This window comes from Sciurus vulgaris (genome assembly GCF_902686455.1).
Source record: "Sciurus vulgaris genome assembly, chromosome: 7".
Taxonomy (NCBI): domain Eukaryota; kingdom Metazoa; phylum Chordata; class Mammalia; order Rodentia; family Sciuridae; genus Sciurus; species Sciurus vulgaris.
Genome location: NC_136467.1, coordinates 54,612,161 through 54,638,074, shown reverse-complemented (window position 1 = coordinate 54,638,074; position 25,914 = coordinate 54,612,161). Strand labels below are relative to the sequence as shown.

At 36.1% G+C, this 25,914-nt stretch overlaps 3 protein-coding genes across 5 annotated transcripts in view; 1 reads left to right on the top strand and 2 right to left on the bottom strand.

Annotated features, from left to right (window-relative positions):
• The window catches only part of CDC40 (cell division cycle 40), a 43,485-nt gene extending 40,991 nt beyond the window's left edge, over positions 1–2,494 (top strand). For both annotated transcript variants that reach the window (XM_079149129.1, XM_079149128.1), the window contains one exon: positions 758–2,494. In XM_079149129.1, the coding sequence (XP_079005255.1) occupies positions 758–935 (178 nt within the window). In that variant the 3' untranslated portion in view covers positions 936–2,494. The remainder of the gene's footprint in view (positions 1–757) is intronic.
• Positions 1–25,914, bottom strand: part of WASF1 (WASP family member 1) — a 153,857-nt gene that overhangs the window by 101,193 nt on the left and 26,750 nt on the right. The window lies entirely within an intron of this gene.
• The window catches only part of METTL24 (methyltransferase like 24), a 91,885-nt gene continuing 77,997 nt past the window's right edge, over positions 12,027–25,914 (bottom strand). Inside the window, exons 5-6 of one of the 2 annotated variants that reach the window (XM_079149156.1) lie at positions 13,397–13,525; positions 12,027–12,053 (exon numbers count right to left, since the gene is read on the bottom strand). In XM_079149156.1, coding sequence (XP_079005282.1) covers positions 12,045–12,053; positions 13,397–13,525 — 138 coding nt within the window. In that variant the 3' untranslated portion in view covers positions 12,027–12,044. Of the gene's footprint in view, positions 13,526–25,914 lie in introns of both variants that reach the window. The other variant, XM_079149155.1, reaches the window with a different exon arrangement.

The following is a 25,914-nucleotide window of genomic DNA, read 5'->3' as shown; positions in this document are numbered from 1 at the left end:
GTCCTATGCCCTTTAACCACCTATAAATCCCTGTTTGTATCAACAATGCCTTATTTTCTCTTTGCTTTTCTAAGCAAGGCCAGGAGTGTTACAATTACTATATTGCTATGATTGGGTGAACACCAGAAGAATAAATTCTATATTATAATGTTGATGGGAACAACTTTACTACAGCTTATCTGTGCTAAAAACTGAAACCCAGCTTTTGAATATTTCTAGATCACACTTGATTCATGAAGCTTACAGTTTTGTTAAGAGTGAAATTCCACATTTCTTTCCCATTCTTCATTAAAATATATAGATAAAGATAATTCAGAAGTTCCTATAATTGAGCATTGACTCAATCTTAGATTTATTCAAAGGATATTGAAGACAAAAAGTAATTATGAAGGTAGTAAAGTTTTCTGTGGTAGACTGTATCTCATATGTTCACTGACTATGTGTGAAAATTGGTTCTTCTACACTATTCTGACTGGCCAGAGACTGTTATGCATCATTTATTATGGTCCCTGGGATTCCCAGTGTCCCAGTTAAAAATAATTTTCTACTCTTTGATTGGTAACTCAATAGGGACATTTTTGTAGAAATTCAAATTATAGACTGCTTCATGTTCTACCTTATTATTCTGAGTTTTGTATATTTACCTTGATTTTTTTATGTTAAACTGAAAAAATGAGATCTGCCTCTGTTCTTCATCCACTTTACCATTTGAAGGTATTTGAAAAGTAATAATTTTGAACTTTTCTTTCTGTTGCAGCTATGTGATCTCAGGAGATGGAAATGGAAAATTAAACATTTGGGACTGGAAGACCACAAAACTCTATAGCCGGTTTAAAGCTCATGATAAAGTGTGTATAGGTGCAGTATGGCATCCTCATGAAACATCTAAAGTCATTACATGTGGTTGGGATGGTCTCATTAAATTGTGGGATTAATGGGATTAGTCCTGAAATGATCTAGGATCATTTTTGATCCAATGTCATATTTAACTATATTTAATTATTAAATGTGTTGGATGACAACTTGATTTATACATAATGTTTTCCTTATGAAGTTGACCCATTGTTTAAAAAAAAAGCTTTGTAAATTTGCTTCATTTAATTTTATTGGCAACTTCATTTTGTTCTTTATAGTTGTTATTTATACAAAGAATGACTGTTGACTTTCTATTCAATGAGTAGCTGTTGTTGGCAGGCAGTTGGGGTTTATCCCCATGGCATTACTGAAAAGATCTCTTTGAGGTCAAGAAAGAATCCCTAGTGGTTTGGGATCCTAGGGGAAATAATGCAATTAATGACTCAGAAAGGCACCATTTAATCACCTATTCAAAAGGGCAGTAAAGACCAGGGATAATATAATTTAATATGTATCAAAGAAGGATAAAACTCCCACAATTACTGTTCCCATTATTTTCAGTGTGTCCAGTTCAAATCCTTTGACTTCATGAGTCCCACTATTTGTTATGACATATGTTATATATTTTTAGTTGTAAGTCACTAACCTTTGACTGCAGCATTCCTGTAATTTTTAACAATGTAAAATAAAAATCAGAATTCTTTTCTCTATTTTCTAACTGATCAGTATAGACAGGGCTACTGTAAGCAAAAAGTTATATTATTTCTAAAGATAGAACTCAAGAGAATGCACCAAGGCTTTGAATTTTATTACTATTCACTGTCAATAAGGACCTGGCTACACTTTCAGAAATCAGGATCTCCTAAGATCATTGTTTCTACCATGTCACTACTAAAATACTCCTTCTACAATTTAGGGTATGAGGGCATAATCCAGAATGTCAGTTTGTAATTTCTTTGAAGTCATATGTTTTGTCTTTAAAATTATTCTGATTTTACGTACAACTGAACTTTTTAAGGTTAAGAAGTACTAAACTTCTTTTAAAATCTTTGAAAAAAAAATAATGCTACAAGAAGATGGCTAGACTTTACCAGTTTGAGAATAGCGTCCTGGTTGTGAAAAAAGAAAAGTTTAAAAATTTCAGAGTATGAAATCAAGGTAGTCTCTCAAATACAGTGGCTAATGGTACTTAAGTTTGATAAGCCATTTCTCCTGTTTCAAGTCTATATCAGATTGGTTTATAACTGTGCAGAGTACTGACTTGAAGAGCAAAATCATGTCAAATGTTGATAACCTGAGTCATGTGCATTAAGCTCTGAGTCATGTGCATGTTCCTTTCCCTTAGAGAGCTTTCATTTTTAAAATCAAAATTTTTTAAATATGACCAGGCCCTGTACCCACGTATAAATGAGCTCAAAGAAGAAAATAGAAAAAGAGAATAAAAATAAAGATGGAGGAGGTATAGTTTTTGATACAGAGGCACACAAAGAAATAGAAGCACACTGCCTAGATGCTGCCATTTTTGTATGTGCCCAGGAAGGGTGGCAGATAAGAGGGAAGAATTCAGACAAGACCTTTCTTTAGTCCCAATCACGGGTAAAACAAATGAATTATTGAAATGTGACGGGACAAAAAGAATCCATACATTTAAACTGTTGTTCAGCACTAGTATATGTTACAAATCGTAATTTCTAAATCTGGATTTATTTTATTGTTTTTTGACTGTTTCTAAACTAAGTAACTGTATATAAAAGTTTTCTTTTTTGAAAAGATCCTATTTTTGAATAAAGCATTTTTTTGTAGAAAGTGTTGTTGAAATGTTCTTTGTTAGTTTCCTTTTAAGTCTTAAGTCTGTTGAGATACCATAGTAAATGTGTCAAATGGAAAAAAAATGATACTTTAGAGGTGGTTGCAGTATGCTTAGTAATGTATTTATTTTAATTAAGTGATAAAAATAGAAGGCAGTACCCTTAGAGCATTTAGTGGTGTGCTAGGTCATGGTTACACCCAATTTTAGAGTACATAAACGAGTGGGGTTCTTTTTCAGCATAAAAAATGTCTCTAGATCAGTTGGTCATACCAGGATAGGTTTCCTTCCTAAAAGAATAAAAGTGATGGTTTAGTGAAAATGTAATTGAGTAAATATTCAAATATTGAAGCACAAGCTGGGAATATTTTGTCTTAAATAAGGAGCCAATTTTAAGATAAAGAACTGTGAAAAGCATTAAACAGGCTCATTTTGAAGTAGAAACATAGAGTGGTTCTTGAGGACACATTCTAGGGCTGCCTGGTAGCCTTAGCATGTTTACAAATTAAAACCTAAAAGAAAGCATTCACAGTTAGGTATCAAACCCTTGAATGGCAGCCATAAAGATCATACACCAGCAACAAATTACAGAGGCTGTCCTTGAAGACTAGTGTGAACTGAGTCATCTCCAACAGAATCAGATAGGAATTGTGTTGTTTACCCAGATATAAAATTCAGAAGAAAGAAATGTATAGTTACAGGAGCCATGATGAATTCAGGTGTGGGGTAAAGTGGCATCCAGGTTACAATATCCATCAGCAGTCTTAAATGTGGGTCTCAAGGTGAAACCTGGGTAACACTGATGTCATATCTTATCAGAGTCATGTATATTTTACATTTTGACATCTTTGAATAGGACTACAGTTAAAATCAAGGATTCATCATTTTTTAATTGCCAGCATTCTTAGTTGATCATAAAGTAATTAATTAAATACAGTATAAACAAAGCAAGTATTAAGGGTCCTGAGAGGAAGAGAAAATCCAATAGTAGGAAGCTGTCTATCACAGCGCTTGGTTCAGAATTCATGTTATAAAATGTTGGTTTAATCCATGGGTAAATAAACTGAATGAACTAACAAAAGATTACAATAAAAATGAGATGATTGATACATAGATACAAACATATAAACATACATATATATGAAATCCCTGGGATTCATAAAATGCATAATTCTTGTTTCCAATGCAGTCCTTAGAAACTTAGCTGGTCAAAAATACATACATGTGTGTTTATGTGCATGCTTATATTTATACCTTCCATATGCATAGTCACTTTAATAATTGTGGAAACAATTTTCTAACCCTAAAAACTACAATTTTATCTGGAACTTAAGGTGATAAAAATCATAGACTTACCTCCAGAGCCCTGGAAATGGCTTCATATTTAAGGCAGTAGGTTAAAGAGATGACTTTCTGATTCTATAGCTTCCTATAACTGCAAAAGCTATCTTCTAAGAAACTTAAATTCCCCACTCCCATCTCTCCAATCTCCAGCATTTTAGATTTTTAGATGTAGAGGACTATCTCAGAACTCAAACATTTTAAATTTATGTTCAAGTACAGTGCTGGCCAATGGAAATATGTGGGTCATACATGTAATTTCAACTTTCCTAATAGCCAGTTTTTTAATGGAGAATTAATCTTACTAATATTATTTAATATCCAAAGTTTTATTATAGCATGTGCCCAATTATTTTAAAAATTAATAACTCTCCTATTCTTCATACTGAGTCTTTGAAATCCAGTATATATTTTATACTGACAGTTCATGTCAATTCAGACACAATTTTCATTAAAAATTTTATCTTTCATATACAGATTTACCTCCCAAGTTATTCTAAATAGACTTAATTTTTTCCAATAACTAACTCAAATATAGAATTTTTAATTTGAAGTAATTAAAGGAAATATCATTTTAAATGAGTGGAACCCAATAGTAGACCACATGCTTTGCAAATGTGAAATCCTGGATTCAAATCTCAACACTTAAAAATAAAATAAAATTCATTTCCTCAGTCAGCCACATTTTAAGCGTGTCTAGTGGCTACCATATTGCATGGTATTATCTTAGTGCCGCTTTTTTACAGAACAGTTAGATATTCAGTTTTACTGCCTCATCTTCTGAAAGATTATAAGGTTAAAACAGCTCATAAAATAGCTTTTATAAGGAATATAAATGTCCACTTTTTTTTTTTTTGCTATGTTTCGTGTAGTTTCTTCAAATCTGTTGTCCAGTTCACTTTAAGGTCTCTTCAGCTGTGTCTAATCTGCTGTTTAATCCATTTGATTTCTCATTTCAGCAACTATTTTCCTTTTTGGAAGGTTCTTGTTTATATCTACCTATTCTTTTTTGTAATGTTTTGTTTTCTTATGGTTTCTATGTTGTCTTTTAGGACTAAAATCATGTTAAGCAGTTTATATTATAGTTTAAGATTGTTCAGTTAAGTACTTGGCTGAAAATTCCCATATTCCTTATGTTTGTAAGCTCTACCTCACTAGGGACCATTTTCTTTCCTTACCACTTGTAATATTTTGTTATAAACTCATCTTAGCTGAGTCTTATTTTTCTTAAGTAAATAAATCCCTTATAGCCCGGATTGGCATATGTCCCTCCAGAGTGGTTTTGCATCTGCTTCTATCATGGTACCCTCAAGGTATCAAACCTAGAACCAGGTTTTTAATCATAATTTCTCAGTTTATGGTTTTGCTTACCATATGATTAAGACAAATTCAGTTATTGAATTTGAACAGGTCTGAGGTTTTAGTTTCTTAAGAGAAATGTTTATTTGCACTGAGAGCTATAGTGGAGATTAAGCATCTTTATGCTGTTAGGTATGGTAATTTTTTAAAAAATTTTTCATTTGTTCTAATTAGTTACACATGATAGCAGAATGTATTTTGACATGTTATACCTATATGGAGTATACTTTCTCATTCTGGTTGTACATGATGTAGAATTACATTGGTCAGGTAATCATATATGCACATAGGATAATAATGTTCAATTCATTCTATTTTCTTTCCTATTCCCATTCCCTCTCCCTTCTTTTTATTCCCCTTTGTCTAATCCAAAGTACTTCTTTTCTTCCCTTACCCTTCTCCCCTTATTGTGAGTTAGCATCCACATATCAGAGAAAACATTCGGCCTTTGGTCTTTTGAGATTGGCACATAAGTTGGAGAAAAGATAGCCTTTTCAACAAATGGTACTGGGAAAACTGAAAACCCATATGTAGCAAAATGAAATTAAACCCCTATCTCTCACCCTGCACAAAACTCAAAGTGGATCTAGTTGCTCACCATATGATTAAGGAATTAGAACAGAGATCCTACACCAAATAGAAGAAAAAGTAGGCCCAAATCTTCACCATGTTGACTTAGAATCTGATTTCTTTAACAAGACTTCTGAAGTGCAAAAAGTAAAGTTAGGTATGGGATTTTTAGTTCCCTTTTCCATTGAGATTGTATCCCTCCAAATGTCCCAATCGCCCCTACCCCTACCACCCTGAACGCCAGGCCTTATCTCTAGTGCTCTAGGCCTCTAACCATTTCTGTTACACTAAAGCCAGAGGGTGGCTGCCATGTGGGTTCCTGCTGTACCCCCTGCTCTAGGCTCTCTCTGGGCTTTTTGTGTCTGAAGATTTTTCTTTCTTGGACATTGAAGAGCACACATGTGCAAGTGCACACGTGTGGAAGGATGTTTGAGAGGATATGAAGTTTATTTAGTATTTAGTATATGTTTAGATGCTATCATGTTATTGGAACAGCTTAAAACAAGTATAAAGTTAGTGCAGTCTGTGAAACCTGATTCTGATTTTAAGAACCAGGAGTTTAATAAGTACGTGATCTAAATAAAGTACTTTTACCAAGGGCATTTCTCTTGATGACTGAAGAACTATCATCATGGATTCATTTTCTCTCTGGGCTCTGGAATTTCTTATGCATAAGCACACCATTCAGATACTTTTGAATTTTATCCAAAGACTTCCCTTATAGCACATCTTGGTCCCTTTGGGCTACTAAAAGAAAATACTTGAAGACAGGTAATTTATAAATAACAAATGTATTACAGTTCTGGAGGCAAGGATATCCAAGATGAAGGTGTCAACAGATTCAGTGTTTGATGAGGGCTTACCCTCTGCTTCGAAGATGGTGCCTTCTTGCTGTATCCTCACATGGTGGAAAGGGGAAACGTGCTCATGAAGGTGCCAACCTCATGACCTAATCTCCTCCCAAAGGACTCATTTCTTAACACTAACATGGTGGGGATTAGATATGAATTTTAGAGGGACAAGCATTCAGACACTAGCAGCACACAAATTGAGAAATAATCCTATTGTCTAATTCTCATCTGATCACAAAATCAAAATAATGAAATTTTCAAGCTAGAAGAAACTTTACAAGTTAAATATTCTAACCTAAGAAAAGAAAATAGTCAAAGAAAGGCAATGATTTACTTGATATAATGGAGCTGCTTAGCAGCAGTGTCAAGATCTCCTTTTTCTTTCACCCTATTATCCTGCCTGTACATAATGTCATTTAATTGTGTATTCTTACAACTCAGACTTGTGACATAATCTTTGTGGCTTCCAGCTTCCTGTTTCTGTTAGGTTGTTTAAAAGAAACAGCTACTTAAGATAATGTTTCATTCTTCAGTGAAACAGAGTCTGTACCCGAAGACATTCTCAGGATTCCTTCCTTTAGAGTAAGACCCCCATCGCTATCTCTGTGCCCACAGGGAAATTTTCTTGATTCATACTTTAGTCTTGAGAATCTATCTTTTCTCACCTTGATTTTGCTCTTTCAACTACTATCTTTATTATCCATTTTGTCCTATAAAAACAATGTAACTTGATTGGTTTTTATAAAAAATACCAAGCCCTATCCTCGGTAGAAGTAGTCTCCCATCATCACATATTCCTTGTCTCATAAAACAAAATATATGCTCTATGCTACTATGAATTGTATATATTGTATTATATGTTACATACTGATTCTTAAAAAGATTGGTGGAGATTGGTACAAAGAAAGGACAATGAGAAATAAGAAAGGAAGATTGAGATTTAATATCCTAGGACTTAGATCTATCTTCAAATAATAACTGAGCCTTCAATTGTTATTTAACATATTCAGTTCAATCATTATATAGCTCTCAACTCCCCAAGGTCAAAAAGATCTCCGTTAGCATGTTTTAATCAGGAATGGGGAGTACCACATGCAGTGCAATAAATAACTATGTCAATAAAAAGAAAAGGACAAAATGTGTCCAAATTTAAATTAACAAAATGAGAGACATTGATTCATTTAATTTCCAAACATCTTTAATGCAAGAATAGAAAATGATTATGAAATAATTTCATAGAAAAATTCTATATGAAAGAGCTTTTAAAAATTTATATTCAACAAATATATATTAACACCTTTTAACTAGCAGTTTCCACAGTAAGCACTGGGGCTACAGACATGGCCCTTACCCTCATGGAGCTTACAGTCTGCTGGGAAAGACACACATGATACAAGCAGATACATTGAGGCACAATAAGAGAAAATAGGAAGAACAGAGGTCCCTGGGGACACAGAGTGGAGACCTTAAGGAGGGAGTCCCTGAGCAAATGATGTTTATTCTGACATCAATCCTTGAGAAATAATATTTTTACACAGACAATGAATAGCATATTTTTACTAGTACATAATTGTAGTTTCTCATCAGTGTTACAGAACTCACTTGAACCTTCGTTTCTTATCTATATCCACATAGGAGTAGATACTGATATGCCCTATATCCAATGACAAGTAAGCAGAAGACAAACCAGTTAGAATATAAGCTAGCACAGTGCTGAGTCAGGGTCCAGGAGGCCACCTGTTGTACTGTACATTAACCTCTGATTGCTCCATCAACTGTCCATTAACCTTTAATTACCCTATGATAGAGAGATCAGGCCTCCTGAGAGAGACCTAGAGTGGAAGGACCACTGTAAAACTCCGGAACACAACCTTTTTACCAACCACTATAGTTCTACTAGTGGTTGGATTTTATTTGTTTTGTTTTTCATGAATAAAAAGTCCAAAATGTTTCATGGAACGTACTTTTTTAATTAACAGGTAAAAATTATATATGTTTATAGTGTATATTTTTGTATACATAAACATTGAGGAATGACAAAACCATGCTAATAACATCTTATCATTTTGGGGAGATGAGAACATTTAAAATCTACTGTCAGCAATTTTCAAGAATACAACACATCATTATTAACTATGATCACCATGTTGTACAACAGATCTTTTTTACTTACATACAGATATCAGTCTTGTGTATACTTGGCTTCTCTATTGAAGTAGTCTGGATTAGAATTTGAAGTTGCCCACCCACAAAAAAAAAAAAAAAATTCCTATTCCAACCCTACTGTACAAAATCAATCACTAAATTTTTTTAAAAAATTTTTTGTAGATGGACATAATGCCTTTATTTGTTTATTTTTACGTGGTGCTAAGGATCAAACCCAGTACCTTGCACGTGGCTAGGCAAGTGTTCTGTCATGGAACTACAGCCCCAGCCCAGTTATAATATTTTATATGAGAAGAATAGGAAATTGCTGATTGTGAAAGCATTTGTTTTAATACATTGAGAATGAGCATTTTTCCATATAGTTCTAAAAATGACATTAAGCCTGCTTGATTTATTTTTCTAAGGACAAATATAACAAAATTATTCAAAAAATTTAATAATCTCCAAATTTTGGTAGTTTTAAAAATACACTGAATCTTTGGGTTATGATTTCATAAAAATAAAATTAAAACAACTATTTTAAAGTAAGTAAACGGAAGAGACTTCAGCATAAAGTGAAATATATTATCAAATTCCCAAAATGCCAGCAATTGGTAGGCATGAAAAGAATTATTGCTTAAAAAGCAAACATAAATTTATTGCCAGCAGAAAAGAACAATTACATTAATTGAGTTTTGGAGGTATTGTTGTATTGTCAAGTAAAATCATCTGTTCAGACGAGGCCTGCATTTTTAAACTGGCAAAATATTATGAACTGACTTCCTGGTTTAATCTGAGCTTTGCAAAATCCAAACATTTAATACGTAAAAAAATCAAATATAGGGTTGTATTTACTAAAAGATCTTATAACCAATGCAGAAATGCTTTCATGAATAACAGATTTGAACTAAGCACTGTAAATTCATGCATTTACTTTTGTTCTACCCTGATGTAAATATTAGTGAATCTTCAGTTGATTCTAATAGAAGTTCGTTCACTTTTCCCTGGTTCTCTTCATGTGAACATGTCAAATGGTTACAAATATTTATATGATGACCTATTATAACTGTATCCAACACAATCACACTAAGAAAAGAGGAAGGGGAAATAGTTTCTTTGACTTTCAGCTCAACACATGACACAGAGTTTGTGCTTTAAAAGTTGACTTCTGAATCTCTTACATTCTCATATGTCTTGCCCCTAAAAAAGTGCAAATTTTAAAAAATCATTTGATCAGAGCATCATTAAATTTGCATTTTCAGAATCACTTATGAAATACACTACTCTGGTAAGAGCTCATTCATTTGCAGGTCAAAGACAAGTTTTAAAGAAAGGAGGAAGTTCACACTATGCCCTTTCTAAAGCCTGGAAAGAAAGTACCAAGTATTGGAACAAGCCTGGGCAAGAGTCCCTCCAAGGCCTGGCAAGAGCTCTTCTGGCAATCTAATTATATTAACAAAAAAGTCGCTGGGTTCCCATATTTCTTCACTAAGCCTCCATTTGATGGGCTTACTTTGATTACATATGTGGTTCAAATAAAACAAATCTATATGCTACAAAATTATCCTAATGCTAACAGATTTTCAGGTCTGGTTTAAGTATATGTTATTCACATACCCACCCCTTTTTCACTAATAGGCCAAAAAAGTGCCTTCCAGTGTGGCATCTTACATTTGGTAATGGCTACAGAAGCCATGGTGGGAACCAGGTATGGTCTTTGTGGGGATCTGACAGACCAAAGGGTTGGTTTCTGTTCCACCATCTACTAGTAGAATAATCTGAATAAGCTATGTAACCTCTCAGAGTTTCTTTGCCCATACACTTGGTAAAATTATACTTAATTCTGAGTTGTGGACAGAATTTGGAATAACCTATGCAAACTACATGGCACATTGTAAGATCTTGGTAAATATCTCTTGATTTTGTTCATTTGCTGCATTTTGTTTGTGCTGCTTTTATGTTGGTTCTGGTGGTGATGGTTATTGCTTTGTCTCTTCCTTCCAAGAGGATGTTGTGTTTGCTGGTTTTTTTTAAAGCAACACCCATGCTGTGGTAACCTGATCCCCGTCTCATGACCTACACCACTACTTCTTCACACTGGATGGTTTTGCCCCCTGGGAGACATTTGACACTGTCTAGGAGCTACATCTGGTTGTCAAGCTTGTGAAGAGGTTCTTGCTCCTGCCATCTAGTGAGAAGACAGGGATGCTGCTAAAAATCCTATAGTGCATGGTACAGTCTTCCATCGCCATCAAAGAATTACCAGTTCAAAATGGCATAGTGGTGAGGTTAGGAAATCCTGACCTACATGAAAAACATAACCAATTCTAGAGACAGAAACCATGGCACTCATCAGAATACTCATTGTAATTTCCAACTATCCATGAAGAGGAATAAGCATAAATATGGATTACTATTGAACAGGCTGCCCAGTTGGTGGGTATGGGTAGGTGTGTTTGTGGTTTATTTTTTTTCAATAGTACATCCATTCTTGCTTCAGATATAGAGAGTGATGAAGTCAATGTTCTGCACCATCTATCTGGATCAAATGGTTAACTGGCCTTATACAAAGTAGCTTTCAGTAATGCCTTAAATTAACTCTTTGAATTAAAAATCTTGATATGGTTGTCTACACATCTAAAAGATGATCAGACTGCATACTTAAAGCTAGCACACTCCACACTTTACGATATAAGAATATATACTAAGTATTTCAGTGTATAAAATTTTGTGAAAAAAAATCTGTAACATAATTCAAATGGAATTGGACTGACTAAAGCGAACTTAGCTTAAGCGCAGGCAGCATACAAAGTAACAGTTATAAACCACTTTAGAGTGTTTATGGACCCTTCTGCACACTTGAACTGCCTATGCACATCAAAGAGACTGAAATGCCATTTCAAATTACACTTCTTCAAGCTGGTCCTCTCAACCCAACAGCTTTTATTAGTGTACTGTGAGTTTTCAAATCAAAACTTCATTATATTTTTAAAAATCATCACAATTAATTCAGAAATTCTGTTCTCTTTTGAACTCAAGTTAAATCATTCTGTTCTATCTTGGTTTTTCACTTGAGGAATGGTATTTTCAAATTGTTGCAATAAAGAAAAATCCAGTCAGGGAACCTGAAGGCAGAAGCAAGTAAAAACCCATAAGAAGAAAAAACCATGGCAATATTCAGTGCTCTACTCCTCCCTGCAATTTTTTGAACAAACAATACACATAGTTTTCACACTCTTTCAGAATGTTAAAAAAAAAGCCAAAAAATAGACCTAATTTATAATAAGGCAATTATTTAGTTTATTTTTATATTACCTAATTTATTTAAAATAGAATTTTTAAAAATCACTCATAGAACTCTATTCCTACAAATAGGAATGAAGGACATCATATGAACTATTGAGAGCCTACATTCTCTGCTTCATTTCTAAAAATGTAAAATGGTTTAGAAACTCTGAAATACTATAATACCATTCTAGGGAAGCCAGATACTATGGCCCCTCAGGCTGCAGTCTTATAAACAATGCCACTGGCAATAAAGAAAAATGTACTTAATACTCAAAGTAGTATATTTAAAAAAAGATTTGACAGCATGGGCAAGTGCAGGGTGGGGGTCATGTCTGCAGATTGAAGAGGTAACAGTCCTACATGTACTAAATTTCACAGGAAGAGAGAGATTTTGAGACTGAGAATCTTGATAGAAGCCCTTGAAAGTCTAGATTTTTAAACTCAGTGACAGAATTTTGTGTGTCTGATTCCAAGAAACCAGAATCAATGGTTTTTATAAAGCCACAACAAGCCTCAGCAAAGGCTGAGAAACAACGATTGAAATCCAGCAGGTGGCAAAGAATATGATTGATTTGTAAACAAAGAAAACATTGAAAGAAATAAATCAAAGTCAATTTTAAACAGTGGACAACAAACTTTAGAATTCTCATCAACCTACTAAAAATGGAAATTTTACATAATTCCATTTTAATGTTGGACTACAGATACATGAGGACTTTTAGGAATGAGTGAAAGTGAAGGAGGACAAATATCCCCACTCTGTTAAAGGCAAAGAGCCTGAGTTTAAGCAACTGGGGTCACTGTATCCATCCCTTCAACTGTGTCCTTATCATATGCCAAGCACCAGGCTACACATACTGCACAGACAATATCAAAATCCCTGCCTCGAGCAGGTAATGGACCAGTGGGAGGCTGGAGGCAAATTTGGGATTAGAAACACAGACATGCTCTATTTTGCAAATATTTCCTTGGATTCTGGATGAGGTCCTGCATCCTATTTCCATCTTGTGTTCACCCAACTCAGGGTGTAACAGCTACTAGCATTGAAAATGTCTTTCTTCAGAAATAGCTGAGGTTTAGATAAGTCCTTATAACTGTAAAAAAGCCTGAAATCCTTCTGTTCTAACTCTTTGAGGAGGCTGTACCAGAACCGCACGACACTACTGTCACTGCCGCTGACCTCAAACCCAGGCCAGTGGAGATGGATCTCAAAGATGAGCTGTCCAATCTGTTCAAGGACATCTTCCAGAATAAGATTTTCCAAAACTTTCCATTCTGCACTTTCCAGATCTGCCTTGAGAACATCAATCTGTAGTTAAAAAATGAAACGAGATTAAAAGATTTGGAAATCACTGTGAAACATACCATCTTTGTATCAGGAGTCTCACATCATAACTCCCTCCCAAGACAGCAGAACTTTTAAAATTTTAGAGTTAGAGGTCATTTTCAACACGATGCCACCAAGATACTAGGTAGAGCTGGGCACTGTGGTGCACACCTATAATCCCAGCAGCTCGGGAGGATGAGGAAGGAGGATTGTGAGTTCAAAGCCAGCCTTAGCAAAAGCAAGGTGCTAAGCAACTCAGTGAGACCCTGACTCTAAATAAAATACAAAATGGAGCTGAGGATGTGGCTCAGTGGTTGAGTGCCTCTGAGTTCAATTCCTTGGTACCCACCCCCCAAAAAAAGATGCCAGGTGGAAGTCATAATAGACCCTTTTGCTTTCTGTCCAATTAAACGGTTGCCCAAGAAGAAACTGGAGCACGTATATCATGGAGCTCCATGCCTACAGCGTCTCTCCACAGCCTGGTCAAGAAACATAGCCAAGTCCTAACAGAATGGTGACCACTGGGAAGGACTGACAGAGTCCGGCTGCCTATAGGGACCATCTCACAAGCCTTGTCCCCCTCCAACTTTATCAGGACTGGAAACCAAGGAAGGGATTCCCAAATGTCTGAACATTAGACATGTAGAAAAATTATTATCCCAGAATTTCTTAAAAAAAAAACACTATCCCTGCCCATTTACTGAATACAAGTTTACATCCCAGGTAAAATGGAGAACAGCAAGAAGCTAGGATAGGAGAAAAATTTTGCCATTAATCAAGTTATAAAAATCAGCTCTGTTCTGCTGGCTTTGCAAACAATTCCTTAGACCAATGGAACCCTCCATACCTTATGAAAACAAGACTGGGGGTGTGGCTCAGTGGTAGAACACTTATCTAGCATGCACCCGACCCTGGGTTCACCCCCCAGCACCAAAGAATTGAAAAAACAAAAATAAAAAGCAATGAAAGCTGCCTTATCAAATTATTTATATGTGCCTGACACCAATCTAACTGTTTCCCTTTGCAGTATCCATTTAATTACATCTTAACTGCTGCAAAGGTAATCCTATCAGGATTCCTTAATAACATCTGGGAAATCAGACTCAGTGAGTAACCCATCCCAGTCACACAGCTGGAGAGACAGTGGTGAAATTTAAACACTAAACCGTGTTGCTTTTCCCAGTGAACCACAAGAGGAAAAAATGGTAACTCAGAGTCCCAAAGAGGTTTTGGGTTTGGAAAGTGAGATGTTATTTATGGAGAATGAATATGGGTCAGTGAGTAACATTTTGTTATCAGTATCACTACTTTACATTTGCAGAGCACTTTTCAAGGGGGATCATTTTACCACAGAAAGGAAAGCTGGAAGCATTCAGACAGGAGTTGGGACAGTTGAAATGGAGAGAATCATACAAAGGAACAAAGGCTGTAATCCCCAAGAAGTGACAGAAGAACCATAAACAGTCCTTCAGGAAGCTGCCAACTGAAGTCACTAGTATCCTGACCCATGGAAGTGAAAATATCTTTGCTGGTTTTAGATGGCTAAACCCCAAGACTGATCCTGCCCAGCCTCTCCTCTCTCCCAGTGCATGTCTGTTAGATAAGTTTCTCAAATGAGGCTGAAATGCAAGGCTCCCAATGCCATGGAAACATTCCTTGTGTGATTTCAGAGTTGGGCAGGGGAGAAGGTATATAGAACTAACATATAATTGCTCCAAGAAAATGGGCTTTGCCTAATGTCCTGAGACCCTGCAGGAGAGGATTTCGGTAGAGTACCTCCTGGTCCACCAAGGAAAGAGCAGTGGTAAGATCCAGTAAGGTGTCTTGGGATTCTTGGGATCTTAAAACAGCTTGGGGGCAAATGGTTTCAAAATCAAAGAGAAAAGGTAAAAAAGAAAAACATCGCTTCATGAAAGTAACTGAGCAAGGTCAGGTTCTGTGGGAACATATACCAGGCTAATTAATTCTTGAAAATTAGACACAAAGAAATTAATTCATCCTTATTTTTTTTTTCCAATCTCTACTGCCCTGACACTTCCATGGCTTTGTTTAATCTTGGCAGTTTTAAGCAGCATATTCCCGGATTAAGAGTAATTAAACTGCCTAAAGAAATACTTAATCAAAATTTCACAAAATGTTCCAATTAATACATCCAAAATTCAAAATCAGCATTTGTTATATCAATTTACAGACCTAAGAATTTCTTTGGTTCTTTACAGATTTACTTTCAACATTGTTTTCTGTGAGTTTGCATCTAATGAATATCATCAGTAGATCAAAGTGTTAATGGGACAGGGTAAAGTTAATCAGCTTAAAATTGATCTAAAAAAAACTATTCTGGTAAGGTATAGGGGAATACACTTTATAGAGTTTTCCAAACATTTTAAAATAAAACTACCAATCAGAAGTTATGTACAAGTAGAAGAGAATCAAGTTAACAGGTTGAATTATAATAATTATAAAGTTTCTTTAGAAATCAAATTTTATTTATAAAAAGGCAAATCGATTCTAAAGGACAAAAAGTACTTCCAATTACCACAACATTCCCACCCTGTCTGATCACAGTGACCAAAAATTCTCCACTTCAATCAGAATTGTCCAGGTTGATCTACGTCACTCAGCCTATGGGTGGTACAACCTGAGACCCACATAAGCTCTCCCCTGTCCCCACCTTGAGATCACACCACCCAAAAGGCAGTGAATTAAACATTTCTCTCTCCCACTGTGCTTTTTCTATTTCTTGCATTTCAGAATGTCCCATTACCATTACTATTTTGCAAATGTAATTTCCATTATTACTGCATAATGCATCCAATATTATTGTTATTATAAAGCACTAAACATTTCTGAATAAGATATGCCACTTTTAAGATTCTAATATAAGCTTTCAACAATTAGGGCACTAAAAAATCATGCAAATGATTACATTGGAATAATCAAGTGCCAATCCTAATATAGTTAGATTAGATTAAATCAGGTTTCTAGAGAAAAACAACCAAGTGTTAACTCCTTATAAACTCCAGAATAAGTGAAGACATATTTTGGGTAGAAGGGGTTCAAACAACTTATTTGATGTTAAAGGGGTTGTATTTCCAAGGTATTAAAGGGGTTCTCCTATCAAATATTATCTCCTTTTCCTTGAAATAGCCAATAAATTGCCTTTCATAAAACTTTTTGAAGAAATGAGAATTTTAATTTTAACTGGATTAAGATATGATTGGCAAATTCCTTGTGGGCACAAGTTTCCCTGTGATCATCCACCCAGATCTGCAGATGAAATGAAAGGGGAGGACGGGGGATGGGTGTTTGAGTGAGTACCACAGACTGGGTGGTTTAAACAACAAAAATATACTGTCTCGTGATTGTGAAGACTGGAAGCCCAAGGTCAGACGTCAGCAGGGTTGCTTCATGTGGAGAGTCCTGTTTCTCTCCTAGTTTTGGGAGATTTGCTGCCAATCTTTAGCATTTCTTGGCTTCTGTATCACCAGTTCTGCTTCCATCTTTATATAGTGTTTTCTGTGTGTCCATTTCTACGTCCAAATGTCCCCTTCATATAAAGACATCAGTCATATTGGAGTGGGCCCACCCTACTCCACTATGGCTGCTTAACTAACCTCGTCTTTAACAACCTTGTCTTTAAATAAGGTCATATTCTGAGCTACTGGGGGTTTGAACTTTGACATATTCATTTTGGGGAGACACAATTCAACCCATAACAATGTTCAAGGCAGCTATCTCAGTAGGCTTTCCCAAAGCAAAATGTGTTCAGGAGCCAATGCTAGAAAAGGTGCCCTGCTAAGGAGATCCAAGGACTAACAACTATGTGAGGCAATTATGGTATCGCCCTGCCAGGCCCTACATCAGCCAACACTGAAAGCTCCAAGTTTGCTAAGCACTAAACCCAGAGCAAGTCGACCTGCCTCCAAAGACAACTGAAAGTACTGTTGTGGAAGCCCTGTACTTCATTCCTTGGTTCCTTCTCAGCCACACAGCCAGATGTAGCCGGTACAACCTTTCCCTTCCCTGCATGCTTCCCTCCTCCCTCTGGAACTCCTTCAGGCACTCAAGGGCTTCCCCTCTCCAGCTCCACACCCAAGACATTTCCTCTTTTTTTTTTTTTTTTTTTTTTGGGTGCTGGGGATTGAACCCAGGGCTTTGTGCTTGGAAGGCAGGCACTCTACCAACTGAGCTATACCCCCAGCCCCGACGTTTCCTCTTGAATAGGGCTGTCCCACAGGACAAAATCTGTTTTGTTGTTGTTGTTGTTGTTTTGTTTTGTTTTTTGTTTTAGACAGGCAAATTTTGTTACATCTTGGCTTGCTCCCAAGAGGGCAAAAATGTAACTGCATCACCTGGTTTTTTTTGTTTTTTTTTGTTTTTCTTGTAATGGGTATTGAACCCACTGAACCACAATCCGTCTTTTTTAATATTTTATTTAGAGACAGGGTCTCCCTGAGTTGCTTAGGATCTTACTAAGTTGCTGAGGCTCTTTGAATTCACAATCCTCCTACCTCAGCCTCCAGAGTCACTGGGATTACAGGCATGTACCACCGCACCCAGGCACATCTCTTATAAAAAATAATCTTTAATGGTGTACTCTAATTATACATCATAGTGGGATCCATTGTGATATATTCATACATGCACAAAAAATAATTTGGTCAATTTCATTGCCTAGTACCTCACCTTTAGCTCCTTCCTCCCTCCCCCAATCCCCATCCTTTATCAAAATCCCTTCTATTTTCATGTAATTACCACCCCCTACTTCCCCTTTTTTTTTCTTTTTTCTCTCTTTCATACATAAGATAAAAATAAAACACTTGACTATGAATCTGGCTTATTTCATTTAACACAATGTTCTCTAGTTCTATACATTTTCCTATGAATGACACAATTGTGTTCTTCCTATGGCTTAGTAAAACTCCATTGTGTATATATACCACATTTTCTATATCCACTCATCCATTGACAGACACCTAAGCTGGTTTCGTAATTTGGCTACTGGGAATTGTGCCGTTATAAACATGGTACGTATATATCACTATAGATGGAAAGCTTTAATTCTTTAGGATAAATATCGAGGAGTGATATACCTGGTCATATGGCAGTTCCATTCCTAGTCTTTCAATGAGCCTCCATAGAGATTTCCATAGTGGTTGTACTAATTCACAATTCTACCAACAGTGTATAATAAGTGTTTCTTTTCCCCCACACATTCTCACCAGTGTTTATTATTATTTGAATTCTTTTTTTCTTTTTTGGTACCAGGGATTGAACTCAGGGGCACTTTACCACTGAGCCACATTCCCATCCTATTTTGTATTTTATTTAGAGACAGGGTCAAACTGAGTTGCTTAGCCCCTCACCATTGCTGAAGCTAGCTTTGAACTTGCAATCCTCCTGTCTCAGGCTCCCAAGCTGCTGGGATTACAGGCATGCACCACCACGCCTGGCTGTATTATTTGAATTCTTGGTGAAGCCACAACACCTTTCTAAGTAAGGTCTAGCTGTGGGAGTCATACAGCATCACTTCCATGGCATTCTCCTGTTCAAAGTAAATCACAAAGCCAGCCCAGAATCAAGGAAAGGCAAAATAGAGTCCATTAAAGAGAGGAGAAGTATAAACAGGGTGAGAGGAGTTGTTCATGGCAATATTTGCAGAAAATTAGCCACAGTGATTAACAGTAATATTGCGTCATACAAATCCATAAGAGAGCTACAGTATTACATTAGGCATTAACCTTTCCTGGACATATGCAATATTCAGGAAAAATAAATAATGAAGCCCTTATTAATCAGAATATCACTAAAGAAGGTACATTAAGTAAAGCATGACATTTAGTATTAGATTTGACTTTCTTTGGAAGTTGACAGAACCTAGGATATCCGAAGGATTAGGATGAGTAAGAAAATACAAACAAAGGCAACTGAAGTATATATTTGTAGAATCTAGATATTATATTAGCCTGCTGGGGTGCTATAACAAAACATTGCAGACTTTGATGACTTAAACAACAGAAATTTCCTATAGTTCTGGAGGCTGGGAGTCTAAGATCAAGGTGTCAGCAGGTTTGGTTTTTACTGAGGTCTCTCCCCTTGACTTGCAGATGACTATCTTGTCACATGGCCTTTTCTATATGCACAAACCCCTGGCATGTCTTCCTTTTCTTATAAAGATGCCAGGCCTTTTGGATTAGGGGTTATGATCTCACTTTAGCTTACTACCTCCTTAAATGCCCTATCTCCAGATAGAATCAAACTGAGTGTTATGGTTACATCCTATGAAACTGGGGAGGGACAAAATTCAGTCCCTGATAGAAACAAAACAGGTACTTTTGCTATATTTTAAGGCAATCACTATTTCCACAAAGAATTGTAAAATACATCCCCATTACAATTATGGCAGCCTGAAATTTATCCTTTGTAGTTTATGGTCAACTGTGGTTCTAGGTAGTAAAAATCTGAGCCAACAAATTAGTTGGAGGTGAGTCACAAAGACTGTGGGAAATATTACTCTCTAAAGATGGTCACATGAGTATCTCCTGTCTCACATGCTTTCCTACAATGTAGCCTTGACCCTTCTCTGCTTAAGAGAAGAGGTCAAGGTTCCCTCCCCAGGATCAAATTCATGGACCTGCAACCAGGGGCCAGACACACAGGGCCCTGCATGCAGAGGGGCTCTATGCTTACTTTAATGCTCTGTTGTCACTGTCCTAAAATCCTTAATTAACTTTGAACAAAGGAACCCTTTTTTTCATTTTGCACTGGGTCCCACAAATTATGTAGCTGGTCTTCTTGACTCTTGATGGGCCAAGGTGTTTGACTGTCCAAGACTTTGCCATACTCTGAGCAAGTCCCAATTGCAGAGAGACCACCTGAAGAGGCCTAAGTTCTTATGAAGAGAGAAATACCTGGCCAGACCCTGGCTACACAGGGAACCCTGAGAGAGAATCACCCAGAAGAACCCTTCCCAAAACTCTGGTCCACATAAACTATGAGAGATAATAAAATGATCAATAGTTGTTTTGCTTTTTGACAGGGTCTAGCCATGTTACCCAGGTCAGTCTTTGTGATCCTCCTGCCTCAGAGTCCCAAGTAGCTGGGATCACAGGTGTGTGCCCCCACACCTTGCTTCTTGTTTTAAAAGTTAAGGTTTGGGACTGATTCATAGTAACAAGTATGTTACAAACATACAAACAACATACAAATATAAATACAGACATGCAAACAGGTATGCTACAAACATACATAGTAACAAGTATGTTATAAACAAGTAACATAGTAACAAATAACTAGAACAGAAACCAATTACTATTTATGCAAATCTTCTTTTTAAAAATTAGAAGTCATTTGTATTGTCAAATACTACATATTCCAAAGTTATGACTTCTAGAAATTAACATATTTAACCAAAAATATTTTCTTATAAAAATAAATCGTAATTATTTTTAAATTAAACTTTTAAATAAGCAAAAATAAAAAGAATTTTAAAACCTATAATCCAGAGTTTAAAGCGTTTGCTCCTAAAATCCAAAGCATTTTTCTTTGCCATAAACACACATCACACAGGCACACATATGCACACACCCACACAATACAGATTAGAATATGCACAAGCATAAGTGAAACACATATTTTTATAAAATTGGAATTAATGTTGTCAAATATGCTTTTTTTTTTTTTTTTCGGTGCTGGGGATGAAACCCAGAGCTTCTGTAGTGCTAAGAAAATGCTCTACCACTGAGATACACTCAGTCCTAGACTTAAATCTACTTTTTAATATAACAGACAATCTTTTCATGTCAATAAGTTTTCACCTAAATGTCCTTTCAAACAGGGTCCCACAGAGCTTGCATAAGAATTCCATAGAGGTAGTGAGGGGGCTCAGCAGGGGTACAGGTGATGTCAAGTGGGTGAGGTTCAGATCTATACTCCAATTCACCAAGAGCAGCTCCCCCTCTATTTCTTCTATATATTTTGAATTTCTAAAAAAATTCACTTGGGAAAAGAACTCTTCTGTTTTGCTTCTTAAGTTTGAAAGACTCTGTCTATAATTTATTTTTTAAACTTTTGTAATGGTTTACTTCTTTAACCAGTCCCCTCTTCTGCCATTTAGTTTTTCCAAATGGATGATGTTACAACTGATATGATCAACAAATTGCATCTAAGTCTTCGAATAAGTTCTACTATTTTCCTAGCATAAATAAGTCCCTGGAAGTAGAATAGGTTGTTCAAAGGACAGATGTGGTTTAGAACTTTAAATAATTTTACTAACCTGTAGCCTCTTCCTGTCCCTGCACTTGAGACCTTGAGGATCAACCAGTTGCACTAAGTCTGGGAGCCCTGAACCACATGAAGCTCCTCCACTGGTCAGCAAGCCAGGCTGACATCCAGTTAGTTTTCTAACACTAAAGCCATGTGACATTCTGGAACATCGTAAAGCCGCTGGTGGCTATACATCTCCATGATTCAGTAGGTTACATGAAATAAACTTCATGCTCTTTTGAAAAAAAAGTGCAGAAAAAAATCAATTTTAACTAAATACATATAAAATTGTCTTTATGTAATTTGTTATTTAAATAATTTTTTAAATGTTTTAATCTGTTGTTCAACATGAAATCTTTAAAAGGATATAGATTCATTTTTCAACCTGAAAAATGCATATTACAGCTTAAAATGAGCTATTACCATCAATTATAAAGATAACTAATCATTATATTAATTAATATCCCTAGTTAATAGCTAAACCTACATAAGTAACACAAATAAAATGTCAATATGAACTGTCCATCTTCTTGATTATCTAACCAAGAAAAAGGGCTTTCCCTGACCAGAAAACACTATTGAATAAGTTCTACTGTATCAGCTATCTGTATTTGGGGCCAGAATTATACACTAGAAGGCATTTACCTAGGCACTTCACATTTCTTGAAAAGAAGTGTGGAAATTGAGTTTTGCAATTGAGCTCATATTTTTTAAATTTTTATTTATTTTATTCATGTATATTTTTTAAAAAATTAAATTATCATGTTACCTACCATCCCAACAAATCAGGTTATATTCATTCTCTATTTTCTTTACAGTTTGGGTCAACATTCAATCATAAGTTAAAAGTAATTGTATCAATACTTCTTCCCTCTTTTTAGTTTAATTAAGAAAAGTAGTTATCTAATGATAAAGTTAGTACAAATTCATTTTTATATATCAAGTCTAGTTAAAGGAAGATATATCTGCACCTCCAAAACTGGGAGCTAAATCCATTAGCAAAGGGATCTTGTTGCAGAAAAATAGAACAAATTAATCTATTTAAATGAAAAAAAAAAAGGATCAAAAGTCTCTGAGAGTTTTAAACTCTGAACACACTGACTCGGGTTCAATTATCACCATCAGCTGGCAAAAATGTAATGTCACAGAGTTTCTGCTATCAGTAAGGAGCAGAATGAGGTTTGCTCTGCACATTATGAGAAGTATGCAGGGTCACTCTAAGATAATGTGAGACTAATTCTAAACCAATAATGAAAGAAAATATTTTTTATGTAGTAATCAGCTCACAGAGATGACCTCTGCAGGGAGCAATACTCTGGAAATGAATTTAAAAGAAACATTTACAACCAAAGTCCCACTTTATTTTTTGCCTACTTTATTTTGATATCTAACTTGACCAAAGAATTCAACTTGAGAGCTGGGGTTGTAGCTCAGCAATAGGGTGCTTGCCTAGCATGTGTGAAGCACTGGGTTTGATTCTCAGCACCACATATAAATAAATTTTCAAAAAGTTCCATTAACAATTAAACAAAAAATTCAACATGAGGCTGCTGAGCAAGAAACTTCTGGACTGTGTGACATGACACAGAGGGTAGCCCCAGAAACCTAAGTCAGGGACAAGTAATGGGAGAGCCAGTGACAAGTCAAAATGTCATCAGTCAGTAGGGCTATTGTTGACATGCACTAGCAAGGAGTCAAGCAGCACAAGTTTAGGCAAAATTGCTGTTGTAGCCAGGGACCTGGCCAAAGGCAGAATCAGGCAGAAAGTCGTGGCAGGACCAAGGACAGCGCCAGGCAACTGCTTTTATATTTTTTTACCCTACCTCCTTGGGCAGAGATGAAACATAAAACATATACATTTATAGAAGTAAACGTACAGAACATGAAAGGAAATGAGGGTGAAATGATTTTAAAAGACTTTTCTTGGCCAGATATCCAGCTTGACCAAAAGATCCAAGTTAGGGCAAAATTAATGGATGTATAGACAAATAATGAAGTGAGCCACCAAATAAAATGCTCTTCAGAAATGCTCTCTTGACCTTGGAAAGTCTATGGTGGTTTTCTAACCAACTGCTTTCTTAAGTAAGATGCCATTACATCAGAGTTTCCTAAACACATGGCCAACGTTTCAGTGAGGATTGTATTCCCTGGAACTGTGTTCAAAAATGTGTGTTTGTGCACATAAGCACTTTAAGAAGAAAAGTGTGTGGCCGAGGGCCTTGTCTCTGGGGCATAACTGTCCCATCAAAGGGCCTGAAAAAGGTTGTTTAGCCTGTCAGTGACTCAGAGGAAAACAACAGAACCCACATCGTAGGGTCATTTTGAGACAAAACAACATGTATGTGGCAGAAGGAGGGATCCATCAGTGTTGGTTGCTATTATTTTTACCAATCCTCTATGTGGTCTACGATCAAAAAATATTAAAGAGTATCTGATTTAAACTAATATCAAAATATGCCCTTTGTGCATCACAGCAGCTACATTTTAGGAAATAACTCAAATGCGAAATTAAAATTTGGCACAGGAAATATACAGACATAATCAAACATGCTAGCCAAAAGTCATCTATATTGAGCACACTGGCAGGTGAAACTGGAACAATTCACTTAACTTCATTTTCATCTGAAAAGAGGCAAAAGAGGTACATTCCCTGAGACTTAGACTTGTACTATAAGCCTCATGAGGGCTGATTATTCATTTTTGAATCCCTAGAGGCTAGCACATTGCCAAGTAATTTGTAGGTGCTCAAAAATATTTGATATGTGGATGGGTGGGTAGATGGATGAAAGGATGCATGGAAAAACAGACAGGGGGCAGATGGATAGATGGGTGATGGGCAGATAGGTGAATGATTAAATGGACCTCTTGGATTTGGGGCTATGGAAGAACTTTGTGAACATCTGGTTCAACTTTCTCATTTTGCAGATAAAGCAAGAGATAAGCTCAAGATCACAAAATACTTACTTATTGATAGGGATTCTACATCTCAAACATCACTCATCTGCTCTGAGTTTTATTCTCTCTCTCTCTCTCTCTCTCTCTCTCACACACACACACACACACACACACACAGCTTTACAGTAAATCTACAACTCTAAGCCTCATTCTCTGTGGGACTTAAGGACTATCCAGGCAGTCACCTTAAGGATAGATATACTACTTCAGAAAGAAGCACATTCCCTTTCTTCTCCAATATCCCTCTCTGCCAATAATCTCTGCACCAGAAACACACAGAAAAGCACAATCTGTTGTTTTCCAAATTTATTTCTAATCAATACCAGTTTTCACATTAATAAAAATTCAACTGCCATAAAATGCACTGAGAAATGCATTTTATAAAATGGGAAAAATAGCAACATATACCATTGTTTAGTTTAAAGGCAAATATACCATAAAAGAACTGTTGCTCGCCCATGCATTCATATTCTTCCTTCTTCCAATAACAAAACCATAGCTGACCAAAATGTTGTTCAGCTAAAACACGATTTTCTAGTCTCTCTGTGGCTGTGTGGCCCTGTGACTAAAATCAGATAAGAACACTATTTTCTAGTCTCTCTGTGGATGTGTGGTCCTATGACTAAAATCAGATAAGATATATAAGTAAAAGTGTCACAAAGAAGTCCCAGAAGTTTCCTTAAAATGTTGTGGAATCTCTATGTAAGATGGGTACAAATTGCCTCCAGACTTCTTTTATGTAAGAGAAAGAAATTTTTCCTATTGTTTAAGCCACTTCGTTTTTCACATGCAGCTCAACCTAACCTTATGTACATTTAACACATTCTAGTATTCTTGGTTACTTATTAACAACAATGCTACTATTGAAAAAGTTACTCAAAGTTGAAAACTTCTGTGAGGAAGTGGTGAGTGACAGGATAATAGACCAATGAGCGGTGTCTATTGAGGATTACAGGCCCCAACCAAGAAGTTCACTGATCTTTACAAGTACTTCTGAATTAGTAACTTTCCAATTCTGGGGTATCTATTCTTCCTCTAGATTTCCTATATATTTCCCTCTTGCCTCGTCCCCCTTTGCTCCAGAACCACAGAAGTTCACTTCTTTCCCCCCATCCTTTCTTCTACTGATCTCCCCTGGATTCTCATGAGAT